Source organism: Kwoniella botswanensis, chromosome 1, assembly GCF_036426115.1.
Source record: "Kwoniella botswanensis chromosome 1, complete sequence".
NCBI classification, from domain to species: Eukaryota; Fungi; Basidiomycota; class Tremellomycetes; order Tremellales; family Cryptococcaceae; genus Kwoniella; species Kwoniella botswanensis.
In genome coordinates, this window is record NC_088599.1 from 11,833,372 (window position 1) to 11,854,863 (window position 21,492).

The 21,492-nt window shown below is 46.2% G+C and overlaps 11 protein-coding genes across 11 annotated transcripts; 7 read left to right on the forward strand and 4 right to left on the reverse strand.

Annotated features, from left to right (window-relative positions):
- Positions 1 to 360: 360 nt before the first annotated feature.
- On the reverse strand, positions 361 to 2,876 carry L199_004465 (V-type proton ATPase catalytic subunit A; the record flags this gene model as incomplete). The annotated part of the gene is made up of 14 exons (XM_064890192.1): positions 361 to 507; positions 564 to 707; positions 750 to 1,427; positions 1,474 to 1,496; positions 1,549 to 1,618; positions 1,670 to 1,685; positions 1,737 to 1,933; positions 1,983 to 2,188; positions 2,239 to 2,297; positions 2,346 to 2,367; positions 2,422 to 2,541; positions 2,594 to 2,682; positions 2,746 to 2,789; positions 2,847 to 2,876. 14 exons carry the CDS (start codon positions 2,874 to 2,876, stop codon positions 361 to 363), a joined length of 1,845 nt encoding a protein of 614 aa, XP_064746264.1.
- A 558-nt stretch (positions 2,877 to 3,434) lies between these two features.
- L199_004466 (uncharacterized protein) lies at positions 3,435 to 4,792 on the forward strand (the record flags this gene model as incomplete). The annotated part of the gene is made up of 5 exons (XM_064890193.1): positions 3,435 to 3,968; positions 4,021 to 4,184; positions 4,239 to 4,311; positions 4,360 to 4,447; positions 4,500 to 4,792. The coding sequence occupies 5 exons, from the start codon at positions 3,435 to 3,437 to the stop codon at positions 4,790 to 4,792; spliced, it is 1,152 nt and encodes a 383-aa protein (XP_064746265.1).
- Positions 4,793 to 5,289: 497 nt separating this feature from the next.
- Positions 5,290 to 7,212, forward strand: L199_004467 (uncharacterized protein; the record flags this gene model as incomplete). The annotated part of the gene is made up of 6 exons (XM_064890194.1): positions 5,290 to 5,446; positions 5,504 to 6,116; positions 6,170 to 6,232; positions 6,286 to 6,583; positions 6,634 to 6,796; positions 6,851 to 7,212. 6 exons carry the CDS (start codon positions 5,290 to 5,292, stop codon positions 7,210 to 7,212), a joined length of 1,656 nt encoding a protein of 551 aa, XP_064746266.1.
- A 282-nt stretch (positions 7,213 to 7,494) lies between these two features.
- On the forward strand, positions 7,495 to 9,654 carry L199_004468 (uncharacterized protein; the record flags this gene model as incomplete). Its single annotated transcript, XM_064890195.1, has 9 exons — positions 7,495 to 7,617; positions 7,677 to 7,803; positions 7,857 to 8,215; positions 8,271 to 8,349; positions 8,399 to 8,463; positions 8,514 to 8,542; positions 8,599 to 8,844; positions 8,971 to 9,092; positions 9,140 to 9,654. 9 exons carry the CDS (start codon positions 7,495 to 7,497, stop codon positions 9,652 to 9,654), a joined length of 1,665 nt encoding a protein of 554 aa, XP_064746267.1.
- A 269-nt stretch (positions 9,655 to 9,923) lies between these two features.
- L199_004469 (uncharacterized protein) lies at positions 9,924 to 11,306 on the forward strand (the record flags this gene model as incomplete). The annotated part of the gene is made up of 6 exons (XM_064890196.1): positions 9,924 to 10,026; positions 10,095 to 10,232; positions 10,293 to 10,473; positions 10,538 to 10,669; positions 10,730 to 10,832; positions 10,899 to 11,306. 6 exons carry the CDS (start codon positions 9,924 to 9,926, stop codon positions 11,304 to 11,306), a joined length of 1,065 nt encoding a protein of 354 aa, XP_064746268.1.
- Positions 11,307 to 11,392: 86 nt separating this feature from the next.
- L199_004470 (mitochondrial import inner membrane translocase subunit TIM13) lies at positions 11,393 to 11,991 on the reverse strand (the record flags this gene model as incomplete). The annotated part of the gene is made up of 5 exons (XM_064890197.1): positions 11,393 to 11,506; positions 11,559 to 11,612; positions 11,676 to 11,723; positions 11,824 to 11,870; positions 11,955 to 11,991. 5 exons carry the CDS (start codon positions 11,989 to 11,991, stop codon positions 11,393 to 11,395), a joined length of 300 nt encoding a protein of 99 aa, XP_064746269.1.
- Positions 11,992 to 12,342: 351 nt separating this feature from the next.
- L199_004471 (uncharacterized protein) lies at positions 12,343 to 14,423 on the forward strand (the record flags this gene model as incomplete). Its single annotated transcript, XM_064890198.1, has 5 exons — positions 12,343 to 12,492; positions 12,560 to 13,372; positions 13,433 to 13,892; positions 13,947 to 14,200; positions 14,280 to 14,423. The coding sequence occupies 5 exons, from the start codon at positions 12,343 to 12,345 to the stop codon at positions 14,421 to 14,423; spliced, it is 1,821 nt and encodes a 606-aa protein (XP_064746270.1).
- Positions 14,424 to 14,928: 505 nt separating this feature from the next.
- Positions 14,929 to 15,802, forward strand: L199_004472 (40S ribosomal protein S27; the record flags this gene model as incomplete). The annotated part of the gene is made up of 4 exons (XM_064890199.1): positions 14,929 to 14,931; positions 15,337 to 15,464; positions 15,605 to 15,699; positions 15,777 to 15,802. 4 exons carry the CDS (start codon positions 14,929 to 14,931, stop codon positions 15,800 to 15,802), a joined length of 252 nt encoding a protein of 83 aa, XP_064746271.1.
- A 427-nt stretch (positions 15,803 to 16,229) lies between these two features.
- On the reverse strand, positions 16,230 to 17,402 carry L199_004473 (uncharacterized protein; the record flags this gene model as incomplete). Its single annotated transcript, XM_064890200.1, has 6 exons — positions 16,230 to 16,373; positions 16,439 to 16,453; positions 16,528 to 16,676; positions 16,754 to 16,842; positions 16,909 to 17,264; positions 17,328 to 17,402. The coding sequence occupies 6 exons, from the start codon at positions 17,400 to 17,402 to the stop codon at positions 16,230 to 16,232; spliced, it is 828 nt and encodes a 275-aa protein (XP_064746272.1).
- Positions 17,403 to 17,829: 427 nt separating this feature from the next.
- L199_004474 (uncharacterized protein) lies at positions 17,830 to 18,988 on the reverse strand (the record flags this gene model as incomplete). Its single annotated transcript, XM_064890201.1, has 7 exons — positions 17,830 to 17,920; positions 17,981 to 18,042; positions 18,153 to 18,413; positions 18,485 to 18,595; positions 18,667 to 18,725; positions 18,798 to 18,889; positions 18,972 to 18,988. 7 exons carry the CDS (start codon positions 18,986 to 18,988, stop codon positions 17,830 to 17,832), a joined length of 693 nt encoding a protein of 230 aa, XP_064746273.1.
- A 553-nt stretch (positions 18,989 to 19,541) lies between these two features.
- L199_004475 (uncharacterized protein) lies at positions 19,542 to 21,346 on the forward strand (the record flags this gene model as incomplete). Its single annotated transcript, XM_064890202.1, has 11 exons — positions 19,542 to 19,652; positions 19,757 to 19,921; positions 20,052 to 20,170; positions 20,268 to 20,363; positions 20,454 to 20,526; positions 20,588 to 20,647; positions 20,714 to 20,923; positions 20,997 to 21,102; positions 21,175 to 21,188; positions 21,245 to 21,272; positions 21,333 to 21,346. 11 exons carry the CDS (start codon positions 19,542 to 19,544, stop codon positions 21,344 to 21,346), a joined length of 996 nt encoding a protein of 331 aa, XP_064746274.1.
- Positions 21,347 to 21,492: the final 146 nt, after the last annotated feature.

Here is a 21,492-nt window from a genome sequence, read left to right on the forward strand (position 1 = left end):
ATGAAATGATCAGTATGGGTTCTATATAGATATCGTATTTGCATTTCCCGCTAGCACACTGCTGATATAGTATTCTTCCCATGACAAGTGGCCGATGAAGACGTCCACCCTTCAGAGATGGGAAGTTCTGTTTCGGCTGACATACAGCTATCCGAGCTTCGCATTACGAATGAATCGAACTATTGGAGACAACAAACATGGCATTCTTCTGTTGGAAACTCTTCTTATTCGACACAGATATACTTCATATCGATAATCTGTTCACTGCAATCCTGCAACGATCCCATAGCACAATGCGATACATTCATATAAATCATTTTCTAACAATGAAAAGAACTATTTACAACGACCCAAGCCACTCTATTCTTGCATTCGCCTGAAGGTCTCGCCGATCTCGTTGTATAATTGGTCGAATTTACCTTGGATATCTTGCTCGCTTTGAGTGTTGGGCGATTCGAATTTCATTTGGGAGAGTTTGTACATGACATCGGCGGCAGAGTCACGAACCTGCAAGGTCGAAATGATGTGAGCTTGTGTATGAGAGGTCGATTGGCTCAACTCACCTTAGCAAAAGTCATGTCACTCGTTTCCACAGCCCGTTGAGACTGATCATAGAAGGCAACAAAATTCTTTAACATGCCTGAAGTCTTGTAGAATGGACAGTATCGATCGTATTCGGAGATACCGTTTTGTTGCAGGAAATCATCCTAAGAGATTATCAGCCAAGACTTAAGATTTTTGAGACTCACCTTGAGCATTCGAGCGACTTCCAAAGTGATCTTGTCACTCTCACCCAAAGCACTCTTTCCGACAAGCTGTACGATCTCTGCCAAATCTTGCTCTTTTTGCAAGATCTCCTTGGCTCTGGTACGCAAGTCGATGAAACCAGGGTTACTCTTTTCGTAGTGAGGGTCGAGGACCTTGAGGTATTTGGAGTATGAGACATTCCAGTCGACGGAAGGGAAATGTTTACGTTGAGCGAGAGCTTTGGACAGACCCCAGAATACTTGCACGATACCGAGGGTAGCACTGGTAACTGGATCTGAGAAATCACCACCGGGTGGAGAGACGGCACCAACGATAGAGACAGTACCTTGTCTGACAGGGTTACCGAGACAAGTGACTTTACCGGCTCGCTCGTAGAAACTGGCAAGCTTAGCACCAAGATAAGCGGGGTAACCGGAATCGGCAGGCATTTCAGCCAATCGACCAGAGATTTCTCGCAAAGCTTCGGCCCATCGGGAAGTAGAATCTGCCATCATGGCAACGTTGTTACCTTGATCACGGAAGTATTCGGACAAGGTGATACCAGTGTATATGGAGGCTTCTCGAGCGGCCACTGGCATGTTGGAAGTATTGGCGACGAGGGCGGTACGCTTCATGATGGGTTCTTCTCGTCCATCTCGTTCCAGAGTGAGTTCGGGGAACTGCTCGTTATCAGCATGGTCCGTAGAGGTTTGACAATACACTTACATCCGCCAACACTTCAGCCATTTCTACACACGACTGTCAGCAGAGTTCGTAATTGCGTCCACCAAATGTACTCACCATTACCACGCTCACCACAACCGACGTAAATAATGATATCAGAGTTGGAGAATTTCGACAAGGCTTGACTCTACACCAGAATTAGCACGTAGTTGAGATATTGTGGAGTAGTCACACGTACGATAACGGTTTTACCACTAAGACATAATGTCAGCGTGAGATGCATCCAGGCCTCACAAAACACTCACCATCCGAAAGCACCAGGAATAGCTGTGGTACCACCTTGAACACATGGGAACAACGCATCCAAAACTCGTTGTCCAGTGAACAGGGGATAAGAGGCCGTCTCCTTTTGAGCTACTGGTCGAGGAGCTCTGACAGGCCAGAGCTGCATCATGGTATGTTGAGTGGTCTTGCCTTGGAATTCGGTTTCAAGCACGACATCCTATATCGAAGTCAATCAACTGGCATGGACGAGCAGCCTATTTACTTACCTCGACGGTATAGCTACCCTTCTCAGCGATTCGGGTGATGGTACCCATAGCTCGAGGGGGAAGCATGATTTTATGGTTGTCTACAAGAGAGTTCTCGTAGACGCTACCGAAGATATCACCTCCAGATAGATGGTCACCGACTCGGAAAGACGCAGGGTTAAAATCCCATTTGATCTCTCTGCTCAAGGATTCGGTATTGATACCACCTGTATACAGTGTCAAAGACTGATTACACTCGAGATGATAGGGGACTTACGAGGAATGTAAATACTCTGAGATTTCTCTTGGATAGACTTAAGTGGACGTTGAATACCACTGTGACGATGTCAGCGAATTATATCCCCTTCATTCTGCCTGACTCACTCGTAGATGTTTGTCATGAGACCTGTGCACAAAGATCAGCATCGAACAAGCGGACAGTGATATGTCAAAGGCTCACCAGGTCCAAGCTCAACACTCAATGGTTTACCGGTCCTGAGTACCGGATCTCCAACAGTGACACCGGATGTCTCCTCATAGACTTGGATGGTGGCTCGATCCGCTTCGATTCGAATGACCTCTGCGGGGTATCATGTCAGAACAAGGAGGGTATCAGTTCGCAATTGACATACCTCCTACCAACTCATCATGCCCAACTCTGACCAACTCGTACATTGCACATCCTCGCATGTTCTCACCGATAACGACCGGTCCGGAAACACTGTAGGTTTTCACGAGAATGAGCGATCCATTGGGGGTCCTGAGGCTACTTTGGACCACTTACGAGTAGACCGAACCGAACATTCTCTCCCTTTCCTCATCTCGTACCTACACAAAGGAAACGATGAGACCATCACTGGACTCGGGTTGGCGGAGGTCACTTACCTTGGGAAGATCCCGTTTCGCTCTGTCCATTGCACCGGCCTGAGAGAGAATTTAGGAGACGGTCAGTTTCAGACGGGCGGCTCAGATCAGAACGGAGCTGTACATACCATGATGGATTCCGATTCAATTTGGGTTGATGGATATGGAGATTGATAGGTTGACACTTGACGATCCAATGACACGGGAATCTAGCAGAACCTTGACACCACAATCCTACGACGGGGTAATCTAGTGATCTCGGCGGGGTTCCGAAGAGCTTGAAGCAGTTGGAAAGAATAATCCGACCAGTATATAGATAAGAGGTGTGAGTGTGAGTCTGAATGAGAGAGGTAAGGATGGGATGGGATAGGGTGGGATGCATTGTCATCATAGGCATAGGTTGAAGTGATAACGTTTGCGCACGTGGCCGCCCAGACCGCAACTCAAGCATTGACTTTAATTCCACGTCATGGTAGCTATCCCCTACATATACTATGTCATCGTTGTTGATCTCTTGCTCGCTTTGCTCTATTGCTCTCTTCTTGCTTGCTCGTACATTTCAGATACGTGTTCTCATCTATATCAGAACTATCCGGCTTCTGCAGTATCATGGGCACCCGCTCCATACCGCATCACTTGAGCAGAATGCTCAGCTGTCCATCCTCACCGACTTCCCGACTGCTTCTTCGACGTTCCCTCCATTCCCGTCCCACTAACACCGACCGAGATGCTTTGCCTACCACATTCCTTCGACGGATATCCATTCAGGCGCCGGGACCAGATCATACGTCGGAAAGACGAGATCCCACTGGGTACGAGATACTGCATCCTCCAGTGATCGCTCAAAGCTCTTCCCAATCGGAATCTAGTAATGGTAATCCCGATCCCAATCCAGATGCCATCTCGTCGACGACTGGTCTCGCCAACGCCACATCTCTGCCGGCACCTCCAGAAGGTAGCACTCCCTTCACTTCGAGACATCTACAGCATCCCTTTGATACTCATGCGTTCGTGAGCTATCTGGAGAAGAACGATATCAGTCGAGATAGCGCAAGGGCTTTGATGGAAGCGGTCAGGGAGATGATCAAGAAAAGGGGTACCCAGACAGGGGAGACTATGGTTGGCAAGGAAGATGCGGAAAACGTGAGCAACGGCGTCAGATACATACAGGAGTCTCGCTAACAGACCATTTCAGGCGGCATATCTTTTCAACGCGGCGCTCTCTGAGTTAAGGACGGAGTTGAGTGTTCAGGCAAGAAATGATGGTCTAGCTCTCAAGGCCATGGCCGGTGCTATACGGCGTGAAGTCGAGGGCTTGGAGCAGAAGATGAAGGAGGATGTGCAGGTCCTCAAGCATGAGTGAGTGCTTTTTAATGAGATAAGAGTTTAGTGTGGCTTACCCTGTTCTTCAAGCATCGAGATGGACATGAACAATCGAAAAGCAGAGACAAGGACTGAAATGAAAGGATTCGATATATACATCGAAGTAAGTGTGGATCATATAACAGTCAACAGTCGTCTGACGGGTTGCTAGGAAATCAACAATAAATTCACGATATCACTGGGTGATCTTCGAACGGAGATTGAAAGTGTAAAATGGGATGCAACGAGACGAGCTATCTGTGAGTTATCTGTGAGTTATATGTGACACTGATCATCGCTGATATCGTGCAGCCATCATCATACTCATTGTCGTCGCTACCATCGCTGTCTCTACCTTCTTGGCGTCTGATGCCGAGCCGAAGACACCTCCTCAAGCTAAATCTACTACAGCAACACCAATGATGAAAGATATGGCAGTGGGGACCGATGATGAATCAATAGAAGAAGACCTGAAGACGTATACGGAAGAAAGATTAGACAAGCTGCTTTCAGACTCTGGAGTGGCAAGATTGGAAAGGAGGCGATCTAAATCGAGGGAACATGGGAAAGAGGAGAAGAAAGACCTCCATGTTGATAGAATATAAGTAACTAGAAGATCTGTTCCGTCCACTGTATTAGTAGTCGCACTGTCCTCGTCTCTCGCTCATCCTCGTCATGCATGTGTTGTATCAGTATGAATAGTGTTCCTGGGTCAGAATGTGCAGATATCGGCACTTAGAAGCTAAACCGTGGCACATGAGGGAACAAACGCAATCACAGTCGGAGATCCGGAATACTTGGATCTCCGCAGGTCAAATAGTTATAGGTATGGGCTACCAGGCGTCCTGATCGACCAATGGCCGCTATGACCAGCTGATATTTCGACACCGACAAATCCAATATGCCGGTACATCTGTACTGTAGCGTATAGCTCGTGTGTAGTTTGATAGGATCAGGTTGAAAAGCATCCGATCGGATTTGACCGAACCACATCAACGAGCGCAAGTGAAAGCATTCAACTTGATCAATTCGTCTCTTCATCTCTAATCTCTTCAGCTCTTCATCTTCTCATAAACATCATCGTCATCGTACGAAATTCGATATGTCCCCTCAGTACCCAGCTCGCTCACATGCGGCCAAAGTGGTCGAAGAACTGATCAAGCTCATCCCCGAGGCAGACCGCGGTAAGACGCACGGGGTCTTCTTGCAGGCTTCACCAACCTTGTGTAGAGACGATACGGATCGAGAACTCCCGTTTCGTAAGTACAGTCTCGGTCATCATCCATACCTGACTCATACTGAAACATCTACGGTAGATCAAGAAGCCAACTTCAACTATCTTACTGGTGTCATTCATCCGTCATGCTCCCTCGTCTTATTCTTCTCTCTGTCTTCCACTGCTCAGCCATCCAACCTATCTCATAACTTGTTCATCCCTCCCGAAGACCCTGCAGAAACGATGTGGTCTGTCCCGCCACCTTCCATCGAACGAGCTTCAGCTATCTACGAATCTGACAAGATACAACACACCACCACGCTTCACGCATTCCTGCAGTCAGCAGTTCAAGACGCACCTAACGTTGAAGTGATCCTGCATACCCTCCCCAGTACGATGGAATACCCCGCTTTGCCTGAGATCGTTGAGAAGACACAAGGGCTAGTCAGGAATACAGACCACTTATTCACCGCCCTTCATATCGCCAGAATGACTAAAGACAGCTCTGAAATTGAGCTGATTCGGAAAGCTAATCAGATATCAAGTGGAGCACATGAAGTGGTAATGAGAGAATTAGGAAAGTTTGCTCGTGATAGGGAAGCTGGAAAAGGTGGACAGAAACCGCGAACGGGAAAAGAAAGTCTATCTCAATGGGAGATTGAATCCGAAGGAGATGCCGAGGCTGTCTTCGTAGCTACCTGCAGGCGTATGGGGTGAGTACGGACTTCTTAATGGATTATCTCGTCAGCTGAAGTATAATCCTCAGAGCCACCCAAGCCTACCTTCCTATAGTTGCTAGTGGATCAAGGGCTAGTACACTTCACTATGTGTAAGTGTGAGCTGTCCCTTTCGGAAAATCAATCGCTAAAGCAGATCTGACAGCTGCAACGATCGCCTATTCCCCTCGACTTCCATACCCCGACAACCAGGGGATACCTCGTTCACTCCTCCACAACTCGCTCGTGGATGCTGTGGAACCTTGACCCCTTCTCATTCACACGAAACCTCTCCGACGGAATTACATACCAAAGCGTTCACTCCTCAAGTGCTTCTGATCGATGCAGGTTGCGAATGGCAGGGCTACGCCTCTGATATAACCAGAACAATACCCGTAGGAAATGGTGGGAAGTTTACTAAAGAAGCAGGGCAAATATATGATCTTGTCTTGAAGATGCAAAAAGTGAGTTATATTTCCATTCCTGCTGCTTCATGGCTAATTGACCATAACAGGAATGCGAGGCTCTCGTGCAGCCAGGAATACATTATGATACTCTGCACCTTCATGCACATAAGGTGTTGATCGACGGATTCATTCGATTGGGTATATTCAAAGGAGATGCGGAGGAAATCTTGCAAAGTGGTGTGACAGCTGGGTTTTTCCCTCACGGTTTAGGTAAGTGACTCTATCTGTATCGGACGACACACGGAGCTGACATGGACAGTTCAGGTCATTCGCTCGGTCTAGACGTCCATGACTCTCGACAATATCTCAAATCTGTCCACGAAGCGATACCAGATTCGTCAAAACAAACACCTTCTAAACTTTATGCCTATCTCCGTATCCGACGACCTCTGATCGAAGGGATGGTGCTTACGATAGAGCCAGGATGTTATTTCGCACCTCAGCTTATGGAGGAACATGGTGCATGGTCTAGCCAATTTGTTAATCAAGAAGTTCTGAACAAATATGTGGGCGTAGGGGGCGTCAGGATTGAGGATGTCGTGGTCGTCACGAGGGATGGATGCGAGAATCTGACAACCGTTGGTAGGGAGAGAGAGTGGATTGAAAGCGCGTGTTCAGGCATGTGATACTTCTGTACTTCAACATGCACTAGGTGATATATCTTGATACACCAGGTCTGTGTATGCGCACACTTCTGTGTTCCTATTACATTGAAGCGAACAGGCGGATTGGAAGGGCGCATCAAGCTTCTTTTGTAGACGCCCTTGAGTGAGAGTGGGGAAGTCGTCTCAACAATTCCCCACCCTGTCATGCCCCTCTGCACTCTTAGATATAAAATCAACGATTACCGTAGTCATGTCATCGACCGGAAGAAGTCACACAGATAGCAACAGTCATCCAAAACAATCATGTCGTCGTTATATGGCAGTTTCGCCACCTTGCAACCCCACCAAAATTGGTCGACCGTGTTCGTTGGTATTTGCCTAGCTATCATTTTAAGATTGGTGAACAGATACCTTATTATCCTCAATGTAAGTCAAGGGGATCTTTCTATTATGTCGAGAAGCTAAGGGTACTGTATCACTTTTAGCACGTCAAAGCTTTGCCTAACATCGTAACCTTGTTTTTCGGCTTTGAGCCTGGTACAAGAACACGATTACCTCACATACCATGGATATGTCCTGTAAACGATTACACAGTATATCAGCCTTGGCTAAGTAAGTTATCCAGTCACTGAAGAATGCTGTTGCTCACTACAAAACCGAGACAGAGTACCAACGTGCACGATCTGACTTGATCGCCTTCCCCTCTCTTCTATCTTCCACATCCGCCTATGTGACCTCTTCACCAAGCACCGCTCAATATATCAGCTCGCGACCTCACTTGTTCCATAAACCATTGCATATGCAGAGGTACATCGGATTCAACGTTTTCGGTATGACATTACTGTCCACACAAACGGGTGACGAGCACAAGCGACATTGGTCAGTGGTTAGAAGATGTTTTAGCGATCGTCAAATGGCAAGCGTTTGGGAAGCGATGAGATGGAGTTTGAACACCTTCATTAGTGAAGAGGTGGATCAAGGAGAAAAGGGAATCGTTGAAGACGTCAGAGAGGCTCTTATCAGAGCAGGTTTCAATTCCCTCTATCATCCCACACCACAAAGCTGATGTAGGACATCAGGTGACCTTACTCGTCATTGGCCGTAAAGGTTTTGGCAAAGATTTTCCATGGAATTTGTCTGAAACAGAGGGATACGATAGTCAGTGATCCTTCAAGGTAAACAAAACCTCTGCTAAACCCTGCAATAGTTCCCTTTGAGGAATCCCTGTATGTGGTGGAACAAAGTGTTCTTCTTCAGATAATACTCCCAGCAGTGAGATTCCATCACAGGGCATCATTCTCATAGCGCTAATTCAGTGTCAGTGGGTCATGAAATTATTACCACTACATAGGTAGGTAGCAGATAGAACTCATGAAGTGGAAAGTGATTGACTTCATTGAACAACAGGCTCCAGCGATTCTGGAGAGCTCGGAAAGCATTCCTGGCCCACCTCGAACGAATGTACCTCGATAAGCGTACCGAGCTCCAAACCAGCGGAGCCGACAGCAGTATCGAGGAGGAAAAGGCACCGACCGACCTCCTGGGTGCTCTCGTCCACTCGCAACTCGGCGTAGAGCAAGAGGCAAGGCTTCAAGGTGGTGATGAGAAAGTGGCAGGTCTGACTAAAAGCGAGATTATAGGCAATATGTGTGAGTACTTAGGTCTTGTTCACATCCGACTTTGCTTTTTCACTCACAAAATTTGGACCAGGGCTGTTGATTTTGTAAGTGTTGGCGTGAGAAAGTTCTATCACAAATTAATCGTGATTCGTTTCCATAGTGCCGGTCATGAGACTTCTGGTCATACACTTGGTTTCGCTGTTGCCTTTCTGGCACTCTACCCCCAATGGCAGGAAGAGATTTATCAAGAGATCGTATTCGCTTGTGGTGATAAACAGCCTAGTAAGTGACGGTCGTTTCATGTCCCAGATGCTGATGTTGCTATACAGCCTACAAGGACATGCACAAGTTGCCTCTTACATTGGCGGTCTGCCTCGAGACCCTCCGACTTCGTGATATAGTTAGTACGATCATGAAGGAAGCCATTGACGACGTGTTTGTCCCTTACACCACCTGGGATGCTGAAGGCAACATTACCACTCGTACACATCTTGTCAAGAAAGGGTCCCTTTTCGTCATAGACTCTTCAGCGACCAGTATCAACCCTCATGCTTGGGGTTTAGGCAGTATGGAGTTCAATCCCCGTCGACATCTCGGTAACACGCCTCCTTTCGTATCGTTCTCTTTAGGCGCTCGACAATGTCTGGGTAAGAGGTTCGCGGAAGTGGAGATGACCAGCTTCGTCAGTGGGTTGTGCAGAAACTTCAAGGTGTATCCAGTCAAGTCACATGAGGAGGAAAGTTGGGAAGAGATGAAGGCGAGGATGATTGACAGTGCCACAGAACAGATCAGCTTCCAACCTGGAAGATTTGCGGTCCGTTTGGAGAGACGATGGAGGGTGTGATCGACTATACCAACTATCGATGTCGATAGTCGTTCAAGTATGTATACATGTACAACCTTGATACTTGATAGGTTATATGAATGCATCTCCCATCCGTACATCCATTTATACATCCATATACCGAATGGTCTGTGTCACGTGACATTCTCTCCGTCTCAAAAGTTGAAATGTTGATTGCATCCATCTTTCTGTTTGTCCTCGTATATTGCATATAATTTCTCCTCTGTTGGTCGTTTCACTGTTAACACATCACAAAATCTATTCCTACGATGCCATCAGCAACCTCTCGAAAGGGGAAGTCTCGCGCTGCTCCTGCAGAGGAGACTAAGCCTCAGGCCGCTATGCCCTTGGGAAAGCAGCTCGCTCACACCGGTAAGTTCAGCTTTCGACAGTTCCTTGATAATTCGACAAACACAATCGTGCTGATTCCAACTTGACAGACAAAAAGGTCAGAGACAGGGCTATTGCTGGTCTGATAGCGTTCTTATCGCAAGGTGGAGATACCGAAGGAGAGTCTAGCTCATACGTCCGACTGGACGATGACGAGATGGCAAAGTTATGGAAAGGGCTATTCTACTGTAAATATTGGGATTCCGCTCCTGCTCTTATGGTTGTGCTCAATGCTAACATCACGACAGGCTTTTGGATGTCCGATAAACCTTTGGTGCAACAAGCTCTTGCTGCCGACCTTGCTGAACTCTTGCTTCAAATCAAACCCAAGACTGCTTCCTCACAAGATCGGTTCGATGCGAGTGTAGCCTTTTTAGAGGGATTTTGGGATGCTATAGTGCGGGAGTGGGCAGGTATAGATAGATTACGGTGAGGCATGATTCAGAAATCACTCTACAGAAACAATCTTGCTCACAGACGGAACATCGCCCAGGATGGACAAGTATTATCTGCTCATGCGAAAATACGTCAATGCAACTTTCCGTTTATTGGCTAGGGAGAAATGGGAGAAGAATGCTATTCAGGCTGTGAACAGGATATTGACGAAGAATGGAGGGCCCATGACGTGAGTAGTGCGGAAAATCAAGCGTAAAGAGCAATCATTGATCTTTCCTCTTCGCCGTAGGTGGGAAGATCGACGAGTACCAACGTCAATCTCAACGCATATTGCGGATATATATCTGGATGAGTTGAACAAAGCTCTAGCGCTTCCAGAGGTCGATTCTCAGGTAAGCATTTGAGTTTGAGCGACAAAATAGAATTAGTTATGGATCACTCATATTTTCCATCAATAGCCTGCTTGTCCTCTGACTGCCGTTCTCGAACCTCACACCATCCTTCTCACTCGCACTTCCACATCTACCGTACACACTCGTCTCATGTCATCCGTCTTCTCACCTCTGCTTGAAAGTCTAACTCTTGCGTCTCCTTCTCTCAGTCTGCAGCAGGATGCTGAAAGGCCAACAAAGAAGTCAAAGAAGGAAGAACCAATGTTTGCTCATATCGTGATGCACTCATGTTTGGGCCAGGAAGGACAATCAGACCGATCAAGTGCGAGGGAATTGAAGAAGGGGTTATTGAAACGGATGTTCGAGGCTGCTGCGAACGAGAAAGCGACAGAGAGCAATCGTCGTAAAGTCTACCAAGTCTGGCGGGAAGAGGGTGGAGATGATGATGAAGAAGACGAAGAAGATGACGAGTGATTTATTCTGTAGTTATCTATTTATATCATATGATGCATTGAGTTGTGTATGTACATGATGTCATGTTTTTGTTATAGCTACATTTCTTAAAGACCAATACCGGGGGCGGCTCCTCGTTCTTTCGATATTCTAGAGACATACGATCGAGATACTTGATCGAAAGCGGCCATGTAAAGGGACATACATTGCGACAAGCAAGTCTACAAACAAATTAGTACCTAACTTGGTGTCAAGAGGGGAAAGGTCACATACCTCTTGCGAAGAAGTGAGCGAGGTGGAAGGTTTAGTGATACATTTGGCAAAACACTAGTACACAACGGTGAATCAGCCTGAGCACCTCCTCACGAGGGGTCCGAGATAACTACTCACGTTCTCGTTGATCTTGTTGATCAGTTGTTGCGCATTGGCGATGGCAAGCTATGGGTAGTACAATCAGCTGTGTCCAACACCTTGGCAAATCATCTCTCAAAGATCATGAGGGATCGATATCATATAAACAGGTTGTTCGGAAGCTCACCTCTTGTTGGATGGATTGCTTCATTTGCTCCTTTCGAGCAGCCATGTCTGTGTATCAGAAGTCAAATAAGCATCTGCATTTTCTCCGTGGGATGGAAGCTGAAGGGAAAGGGATCGAAGAAACCAACTAACCGGGAGTCGCACCAGAGGAACCGAAGAGGGAAGACATTTCGTGTGGAACGTGTGACAATTCGAGTGATTAGGTGGGGAGATCTTATGGTTTCACTTGTGTCTTGATGTGTGAAGATGCTTCAGATGCTAGTCAAGTGATTTGAATTGAGAATGATGAGCGAAATATGGATGGACAACCAAGGTGCTCAGCGGCGACTTGAACTTTTTTCCATCGTCCACTGCTTCGATCCGACGGAAGCAAAATTTCAATCTACTTCATCATGAATGGTTAAATTGTTGATATCTTCGTCTCAACATTGTCTTCTTCTCGTCACCGATTTATAAATATATACATCTCTAGCTGTCCAATCGCCCGGGAATTGCTAACAGAGAGAGCTATACACTCAAGATGCCTCCCAAGAAATCAATCTTTAGGCAGCCGAATGCCCAACATTTCCAGCTCGTGCACCGTTCTCAACAGGATCCGCTCATCAATGATCCCGAAGCAAGTCAAAGGGTGTTCAAGCCCATGAACAGGAGTAACGAATCGGGAAAGAAGGTGAGCTTATTCGTTCCTATGCGAAATTCAATTTTCACCACTGACACACACTCTGTGATCACTGTAGACTGAGATTACCCTCGCCGATTTGGAAAAGAGTGTGGACCAATCTGCCATCCGAAAGAATGAAGGTGAAGCAGCTTTATACGGTATCACATACGATGATTCTTCTTACGATTACATGTCCCATCTCAAGACCGTCGGTAATGGTGGATTCGATTCGTTCCTGATCGCTGCACCAAGAGGGTCAGGTATCGCTCGAGGTATGAAGTCAACGGGCAAGGGTAAAGGCAAAGCAAAGGAAGATGACATGTTCGATCTGCTACCTCAAGATGTACTTCCCAGTAGAGAACAGATATCGGTCTATGAAGCTCAGAATAGAGGTGAAGCGATACCTAGAGAGTTACAGGGATTACAACCTGATATGGACCCGCATCTTCGACAAGTATTAGAAGCGCTTGATGATGATGCTTTCGTGGACGATGAAGGAGATGAAGAGGGATGGTTCGATGAGCTGGTCCATGATGGAGAAAGAGAAGAAGAGGAAGAAGTACCTTGGGAGTTTAGGGAATGGGGTGTTGACGAAGGACCTGCACCTGTCGGTGAACCGAAAGAGGAAACGTGGGAAGACAGGTTCAAGGCTTTCAAAAGAGAACAAGCCGCTTTACCAGATGAAGTGTCCGATATCGATCCCGAAGAAAGGTCAGAAATGGCGGATACTGTTGGATCACTTGCCAGTAATTTTGATGATATGATGGTTGTTGGTGGGAAGAAAAGAAGAGGGAAGAGAGGACCGAGTGATGCATCTGGGATGAGTATGAGTAGTTCCAGTATGTTTAGGACACAGGGGTTGAGGGATTTGGATGATCGATTTGACAAAGTGAGTCGGAGAACTCGGTGTGCATAATGATAGACGGTACTGATTCCCCTATCTGTTCAGATTGAGATGGACTACCTTTACGACGAAGACGAAGAAGAGGAGGAAGAATATGAAGATTTTCCCGATGACGATACCGCTTCTGTCGCTGCATCCAACTTTTCCGTCTCTTCACGATTCTCTCTCGCATCACATGCTGCCAAAGCTGCTGGTGGACCTCCTGAAATAACTCGAGATGACTTCGAGGAGATCATGGACGACTTTTTGGAAAATTACGAAGTGGTCGGTCGTCGAATGCGACCGGCTCTGGGTGGTACTGGTCTGACAGGTACCGAACGATTCGGTGTTCTCCGAGCGGCTATTGATGGTGAAGATGATTTGAGAGAAGAGAACAGGCGGCGAATTCTGCAGATCGAGCAAGAGGATCGAGAGATCGGTAAGACTCGTGAGAAGGTCAAGAAGGAACCAAAAGAAAAGGTCGAGCAGCCGGAGGAAGAGAAGTGGGATGTGCAGACCATTCTCTGTGAGTGAAAGTGATCTCTCATAATTCACGCTCCTTGGCTAACCCGTTGAGTAGCTACGTATACCAATACCGAAAACCATCCTGGTATGATCCGATCCCGAAATGCTGCTCAGATGAAAGCCCGAGCAGAAAGACAGGCTGCCGCTGCCGCTGCTGAGACCGAGCTAGACGGCCAGGAAGAAGGGGATGCCACTGACTCAGGATCCGAGACTGAACGGGAGACACCTAGAGTAACCGTTGCTCGACCGAAGGGTGAATTAGCTGAGGAGAAGAAGGCGAGAAAAGCAGCAGTCAAAGCCGAACGAGCTGTGAGTGATATTCTGAAATTGCATCCTATATACGCAATGTATCACTGTGTACTGATGTCGGTCTTCGATCGCTTCCTAGGCTCGACGAGCGGAGAAAAAGTCTCATACCGAGACCTTTTCCACCGAGAGGAAGCGACAACTTGCGAGCCACAAGAAGCTGGTCAGTAATGGACGTGCTGCAGATGTAGCGGTCGGAAACAAAGGAGTTGTCTCGTTGAGCTAGGATAGGTCACCCACACATACAAGTATCATCGTCATCTTGCGTGCTATCTTTTGTTGTTGTATATATCCCACATGTTTCATGACGATGCATCAGCTGTTTTGGCATGTTGGGAGTATCGCTTCTATCGGTGATAAAATCAGCACTCTATCGGAGTTTAAAACAGGTGGAGGCTGTATCACCCGCCTTCCCACCGTGGATACCTGCCACACGGTGATATGATCGGTGATAATGTTGTGCTGGTTTTCAGGATCTCCTGTGATTTGCCACATTCGATCCACTCAGTCACTCACTGCAGCACTGATTCACTGTGGGTTCTCCTTTTAGCACAATTTCCATTGCCACCATACTAAGACGTTCTTCTCTGATCTCACCATCCTCCATCTCTTATAACCTTCAACTCCTTAAAAAGAACATCTACGCAGGTCTCGTCAGCATCGACATTCTTGCGATCTCCATATACACACCAAATACACCAATAAACACCAAAAAGTAACAGATAATCAAAATGGTAAGTACTCGACTCATTTGGTCGTGTGGACTATAGGAACATTGCGTGATCGGATGTGCTGGTTGGGATTGGGTCTTAGGGGATAGTTAGGAGCGTCAGCGAAGACCAAAGGAGCATGGTTGAGGGTAGGAGGGGGTAGTATTGACGGATAGGAAGAATCGATCGGATCGAGGGTGAATAGAATGATGTGACGGGATCGATGGGGACATGGCATTGGTCTCTGTCCTAGTCGTATCTGTCGTTACGCTTCCTGCCGATCCCATTATCTGCTCAGCAATGTGGAGTTGAGATGAAAGTCAAACTGTTGGGAATTTACCAGAATTAGCACATCCGATCTCGCACTGTCCTTGTAGCATAAATACATTAACTATAAAAATCATCGTGCTCATTCAAAATCCTTTATAGGTTCTCGCCGTCGACCTCCTCAACAGACCTGCTGATGTTCAAGCCCGAACTCACAAGCTCAAGAAAGTTGTCCCAGAGCCAAACTCATTTTTCATGGATGTTAAGTGCCCAGGTTGTTTCGCCATCACGTAAGTTCCCCTTTGCCTTTTCCCCAACCAAGCCGACAGTGGCAAATCGTACATAGCAATCTTTTCATCATCGTTCATCCTAATCGCACGTCTTAATCAGTCATGACGTATCGAAACTGATATGAATTCTGTCTCAATAGCACTGTCTTCTCCCACGCCTCAACCGTCGTTCAATGCCAAGGATGTGCTACCGCCCTTTGTCAACCAACCGGTGGTAAGGCCAAGTTGACTGAAGGTGAGTTTTTGTCTCCGATCATTCATTCCTTTGAGGGCGGAGTGTAACTTATTCTTCTTTTTCTCTTTTTTCTCTAGGCTGCTCTTTCCGAAGAAAGAACTAAACTGGATATCAAGGAAATCAAATGAACTTGGTCTAGCTTCGGAGGAAGGGGTTAGATCAGGCGGGTTGGTTGGGATTCAGATTCGGTTCTTTCTTAGCATGCTCTTCATGTCATTATTATCATTACGCTGCGTTGGATTCTTTGGGTTCGGGATTATTAAGGATGCTGTTGCTGGGATCGGGGCTAGCATAGTACGTTCGACAACAACGGACTGATTGAGATACAAAATTGTTGGAACGAGCATCGCGAAGTCATATCCGACCATATCTTGACCTTGGTCCAAAACCGGATTCTGAGGGAGATCCTCCTGTATACTGGACTTCGCAATTACGCCTGCACTGATCATTTAGATCCAACACTAACGATAAATGCATGCAGATGAAAAGACATTCTACTGATCACAATAACTAAGACCGACTTGTCTTATCTAGTACATCCCTCCAGTCTCATGGCTACCTTTTGGGTTGATCACCTTGGACCAGTTCCTCTCGAACTTGGTGAGTAGTCCACCGTACAAAGTAAGGATGGAACGAAGGTACGATCGAAGCAAGAAGTGATCGAATCGGTCGCTCTGATTAGAACCGGGCAAGAGGATTTAGCTCATTCAACAATTCGACGATCGTCCTATTAGCTCACCGCAGCAATGGCACCCTATCGGAATAACCAGGTTTATCAGCACTCTGTTACATTGCAGTATAATTCATAAAGAAATTCAATGTACGCACAGCAAAATCTTGGAAGTTTGGGAATTTCGCCCAATCCATCGCCAATTTCAACCTATCACCGTGATGGGCTCGTACACCATTTTGCATCGAGTTGGATTTCTTATAAGCATCCGTAAGCTGAGAGATCAAGTGAGCTTGAACATCGGCACCTAGAGACCATTGCTGATGTCAGTAATACTTGACGGAAGAACAAGCGAGGTGACGAAATCTAAGAAAGTTGGCTTACCGAATGAATTACCATCTTCGACCACTGGAATCTCCATTTCCAACCATACTTTCAAGTCTTGCGCGAGCATGTGCAAGTCTTCAAGCTCTCTGTGATCGAGCAGAACACTTATTCAGTCAAGGTAATTGATTTATATGTGTTAATGTTACACTCACTGGGTCACGATCTCCATACACTTGACCTGAACTGGGTTGACCTGAACCACTTCAAACCAATGAGGACCCATTCTCAGCCCTTCACCATCGTTCGTCTGGGGTTTAGTGATATCTTGAGGTAAGACCAACTTCTCTTTACCCAGTTCTCCTTCCCCGTCTGGCTTGTTCCCTTGGGTCAGCTCGGAAGGTTGAAGTACCTTAGGATCAGTATAAGCCACTTCGAGTACTTGTCCTTTGAAGAAGGGCGACGAGGGGTCTTCCTCTTGGTCGATCAATTTTTGGATTTCGACAATCTTGGATGGGATTTGATTCTGGAGGATATCGATCGCTCGGTGACGTCTAACTGTCATCAAATCCTACATCTCCCGGGGTCAGCTCTTGTATGTTAGCGAGGTTTTGAGCCGAAGACGACGATTTACCTTTATGACTTCTGGTTTGGGATGAGATTTGAATACCTCATCCATCTTAGGTAAAGTGCTTCCGAATCTAGGCATCTTGTACTGTATGAGTGAAGCCAAGTATGTCAAAATATTCTGCGGTTGGCTAAGACTGGCAGCTGAATAGGTTAGTCATCTCTGCGCGAATAAGCTTTATATAGTTAGAATTCCATCGACGAAGAAGGATTCAGTACAAAGGGTTCTCCTCGACAAAGGAGGAGGAGGGTCCTCCTTTCTTCTCGAAGCTATGCGACACGTCAGTGTAAGGTTTGACTTCACCATCATTATTGTCGTCATTGGCGATTACCAAATCCGTATCATTACATTTTATTATCTATTACTACTGAGACTAGATGAGTTGTACAACGGGTATATTGCGGAATGTCAGATTTGTAGAGATACTTCTCCTCTTCGACCAGCTTGACCGAAGGCGAGGCGGAAGTATGATCGTAAGAATGTTTATTGTGCTGAGTTTGATAAACATCTACCTGAATAGCTTGGACCATAAGACGATGAAGATGAGTAAGACAAGGACGATGATGATACCCGCTGAAAGGAATTTTTGTTGATACATCCTATGTGAAAGGAAGTCAGCGAAAGGGGTAAGCAAACGTTCAGACTGTATTGTGACTTACTTGAAGATCATCTTTTTGAGAGTACCTGCAGCACGATCGATAGAGGAATCGGCTTGTACGAGCTGTAACACATGTTGCATTAGCACCACTTATCCCCACTATACCAAATACCCATGAAGTATCCGCATAGATCTTTGCGTGAGCTTGTCCTCCAGACAATGAATGCACTCACAGTATCTCTGGTATGTTCAATCTGTTCTCTTTGACCTCTTAGATTCCTCAAAATCTCACCTCCAACATCTTCAGTCTCCAAAGCGATCCTATGAGCGTTGTCTAATCTTCTTGAGCCATCCGCCAAGGTTTCCGTGCCTTGTAGAAGTCGTGTACGAGCAGAGTATGCTGAAGGCTCATCGGTATATGGGTCATCAGAATTGGGGAAACCACCTGGACCAGATAGCAATTCGCTACGTTGGTTTTCCGATCGAACATCTCGCTATCAACAGCATATCACTATAAGCGTAATTCGTATGCCGACTACAGATGACACTGATTCATTGGACGTACCAAAGTTTTCTTGACCTTCTCTAAACCTTGTTTCGATGTTGCTAGACGACCCTGGTATGTCTGTCTGATCGATACGGGCATGGAGGGGAGTTCGACTTCCATTTGAGCGACCTGTCAGTAATGACAATGTCATCAGCATCTGTTATACCGATAACAGCTCTGAGTCTACATTCATCACTCACAATCTCCTCAGCCTCGTCAAGCTCTTCTGACACCTTTTTAAGAGCAGCTTTTCGTTGTTCTATGTATCCCATTCCATCGTTCAGCTTCGGTCATGTGCGAAATACTGCTATGGGTAGTAATGAGAACTTACCACCTTTCAGCTGCTTGACATCCCCCTCCAGCTTGCCCTTCAGACTCGCCAGGAGCTGCTTGAAGTCTTCATCGTAGTTTTCGAACAGAGCGCTGTTTCATAGAAGAGGGTTAATGGGGATGCTAAGATGGGACAAAGGGGTAATGAAGTTAGGGAGGAAATATTAAGACTCACGTTGGTGAATTGTCCATATTGGTATGCTGTTATCGTATGTCTTTGTTCGGTGTTGCTTTGGTGGGGAGGGGGGGGGGGTAGTATCTATTGCTGGAACTGATGTGGGATGATATATGATAACTGAGAGTGAGACGGTAAGAAGTATATTGATGTTGCGGCTATGAGGATATGAGTACGAGTACGAGTAGTGACGACAAGGGTAAGGTGGCAAATCGATGTTACGTAATGTACGGATGATGTGCATTGACTTTTGACTTTTGTTGTTGCTGGGAGGCGCGTCGGTCAAGGTTGATATTGATGTTATATTCATTATTCACCATCATATATCATATACCATATACATCTCAAACATACATACCCACTTCTCAATCGACAAGCTATCACTAATTGCTGCTGCTCTACTACATCCCCCAGTATCATCGAATCAAGTTAGCGGCACATCCTCATCGACACTTTCACCTGCCATATCGTCGACCCCTCACCATCAGTTTCCTCCACTTTCACTTTCACTTCCACTTCATCCATCACTCAACCCGACACACCCTGCTCACCTCCTGCCGCTCTGCAGATATGAACTTCTTCAATCGTCAGAAGACTAGGACACCCGCGGAGACGGTGAAAAGCTTAAAGGATAATATTTTGAGATTAGATCAGTCAGCAGCAGGGGAAGGAAGGAAAAGAGTGAGTTTGGCTGTGTCAATCAACTTGAATGTTCATTGCGTCCTATCTGCAAGGCGAACCATTGACTGCATGCGAGTCCGAACTGATGTATGGGAATGTCTTAGATCAACGAAGAAATCTCTCGTCTGCTAGCCTCGACAAAAAACTCATTGTTGGGCGAGGGAGAATCCGAACCATCACCCGATGTCATAGCTCAAATAGCGAATGAAGTGTATGCCCAGGACTTGCTGAGTTTGATGGTGATACATCTAGGGAAATTTGACTTCGAGGTGAGATCTTGCTCTCTTATCTATTGCGGACTTGGCAGTCGCTTTCAAGTTCCTTCTCCTTGCATGCAGCTCGATCCTCGATTGAACGACCCTTGAAGCTAACACACTGTCCACATACCCCGTCATCTAGGCTCGAAAGGATGTTTGCCATATCTATAATACCCTCCTCCGTCGTCAACTTGGCACGAGATCGCCCACGGTGGATATCATAGCCACTCGACCTGATATCATCTTCAACACCTTGAAAGGGTGAGTGTCCAGCTCTCATCCAACACTGTTAGCACGGACCATGTTATTGATAGGCACAGGGAACCTATACTGACATGAAACATTGTATCTCATTCAGTTATGCGAATGCTGACATCGCTCTGAATACGGGTATGATACTGAAGGAAATGCTGAGGTATGAACCTCTTGCTAGGATATTGCTGTATTCTGAACAGTGAGTGTTTTATACTATTCTCGGAGATGCTTTACCCATAGTGCCCATAAGCCACAACCTATAGGAGGTCTAAGCTGACCGCCTCTTTAGGTTCTACACCTTCCCTAACTATATCGAGAACACGACTTTTGGTATATCGACCGATGCTTTTGCGTGTATGAAGGTCAGTACCAGTTCTTTTCCCCTATGATAGCTAAAGTCAAGCTGACTATAACAATTTGCAGGAAACACTCACTCGGCACAAGCCTATGGTAGCGCAGTATCTCGATGCCAATTATGACCGAGTGGGTACAGTCGATATCGGTCGACGAAATCAGTCATTGCGGTGGTACTGATAGACCCATGGATAGTTCTTCAACATGTACACCACTCTTATTCTCTCCGCCAACTATGTGACCAAACGACAATCCCTCAAATTACTCGGTGAAATTCTCCTGGATCGAGCCAACTATTCGATCATGACCAGATATATCGCTTCCGAAGCGAACCTGAAGATGATGATGAACTTCCTGAGGGACAAGAGTAGGAATATCCAGTTCGAAGCTTTCCACGTGTTCAAGGTGAGTTGGCTTACCTGATCTCCTCGGGAAGGGATCAGTGGACTTACCAGGTATTTGTGATATGTTATACTAGGTTTTCGTTGCGAACCCCAATAAGCCTGCTCAGATTGCGGCTATATTGAGACGAAATAAGGACAAACTGTTGGTATTCTTGAAGGAATTCCATAATGATAAAGACGGTATGTTCCGTTCGTCCAATCTCTTTTTCATGATGGTTGACCAATCTATTACTTTTTTTTTTGGTATTATAGACGAACAATTCAATGTAAGTAATGCCTTGGCCAATCGCTGCTGTTGCTGACGTATACATTACGGCTACAGGACGAGAAGCAGTTCCTCATCGCTCAAAGTGAGTTGCAACGAGTATTATCGAATGACATAGGCTGATATGTGATCTATGATCACTCAGTCCAACAATTATAATCTAGCTTTAGCTTCGTCTCACGTCTCGTTTCCTTGCTGCTACCCCTTTTACCGTTGACTTCCCCTTCATGATTAGATCACGATCCTTAATGCTCTCATGGTGATGATTCGCTCCCTTCTTTGTCTATCTCATATATACATGCTTT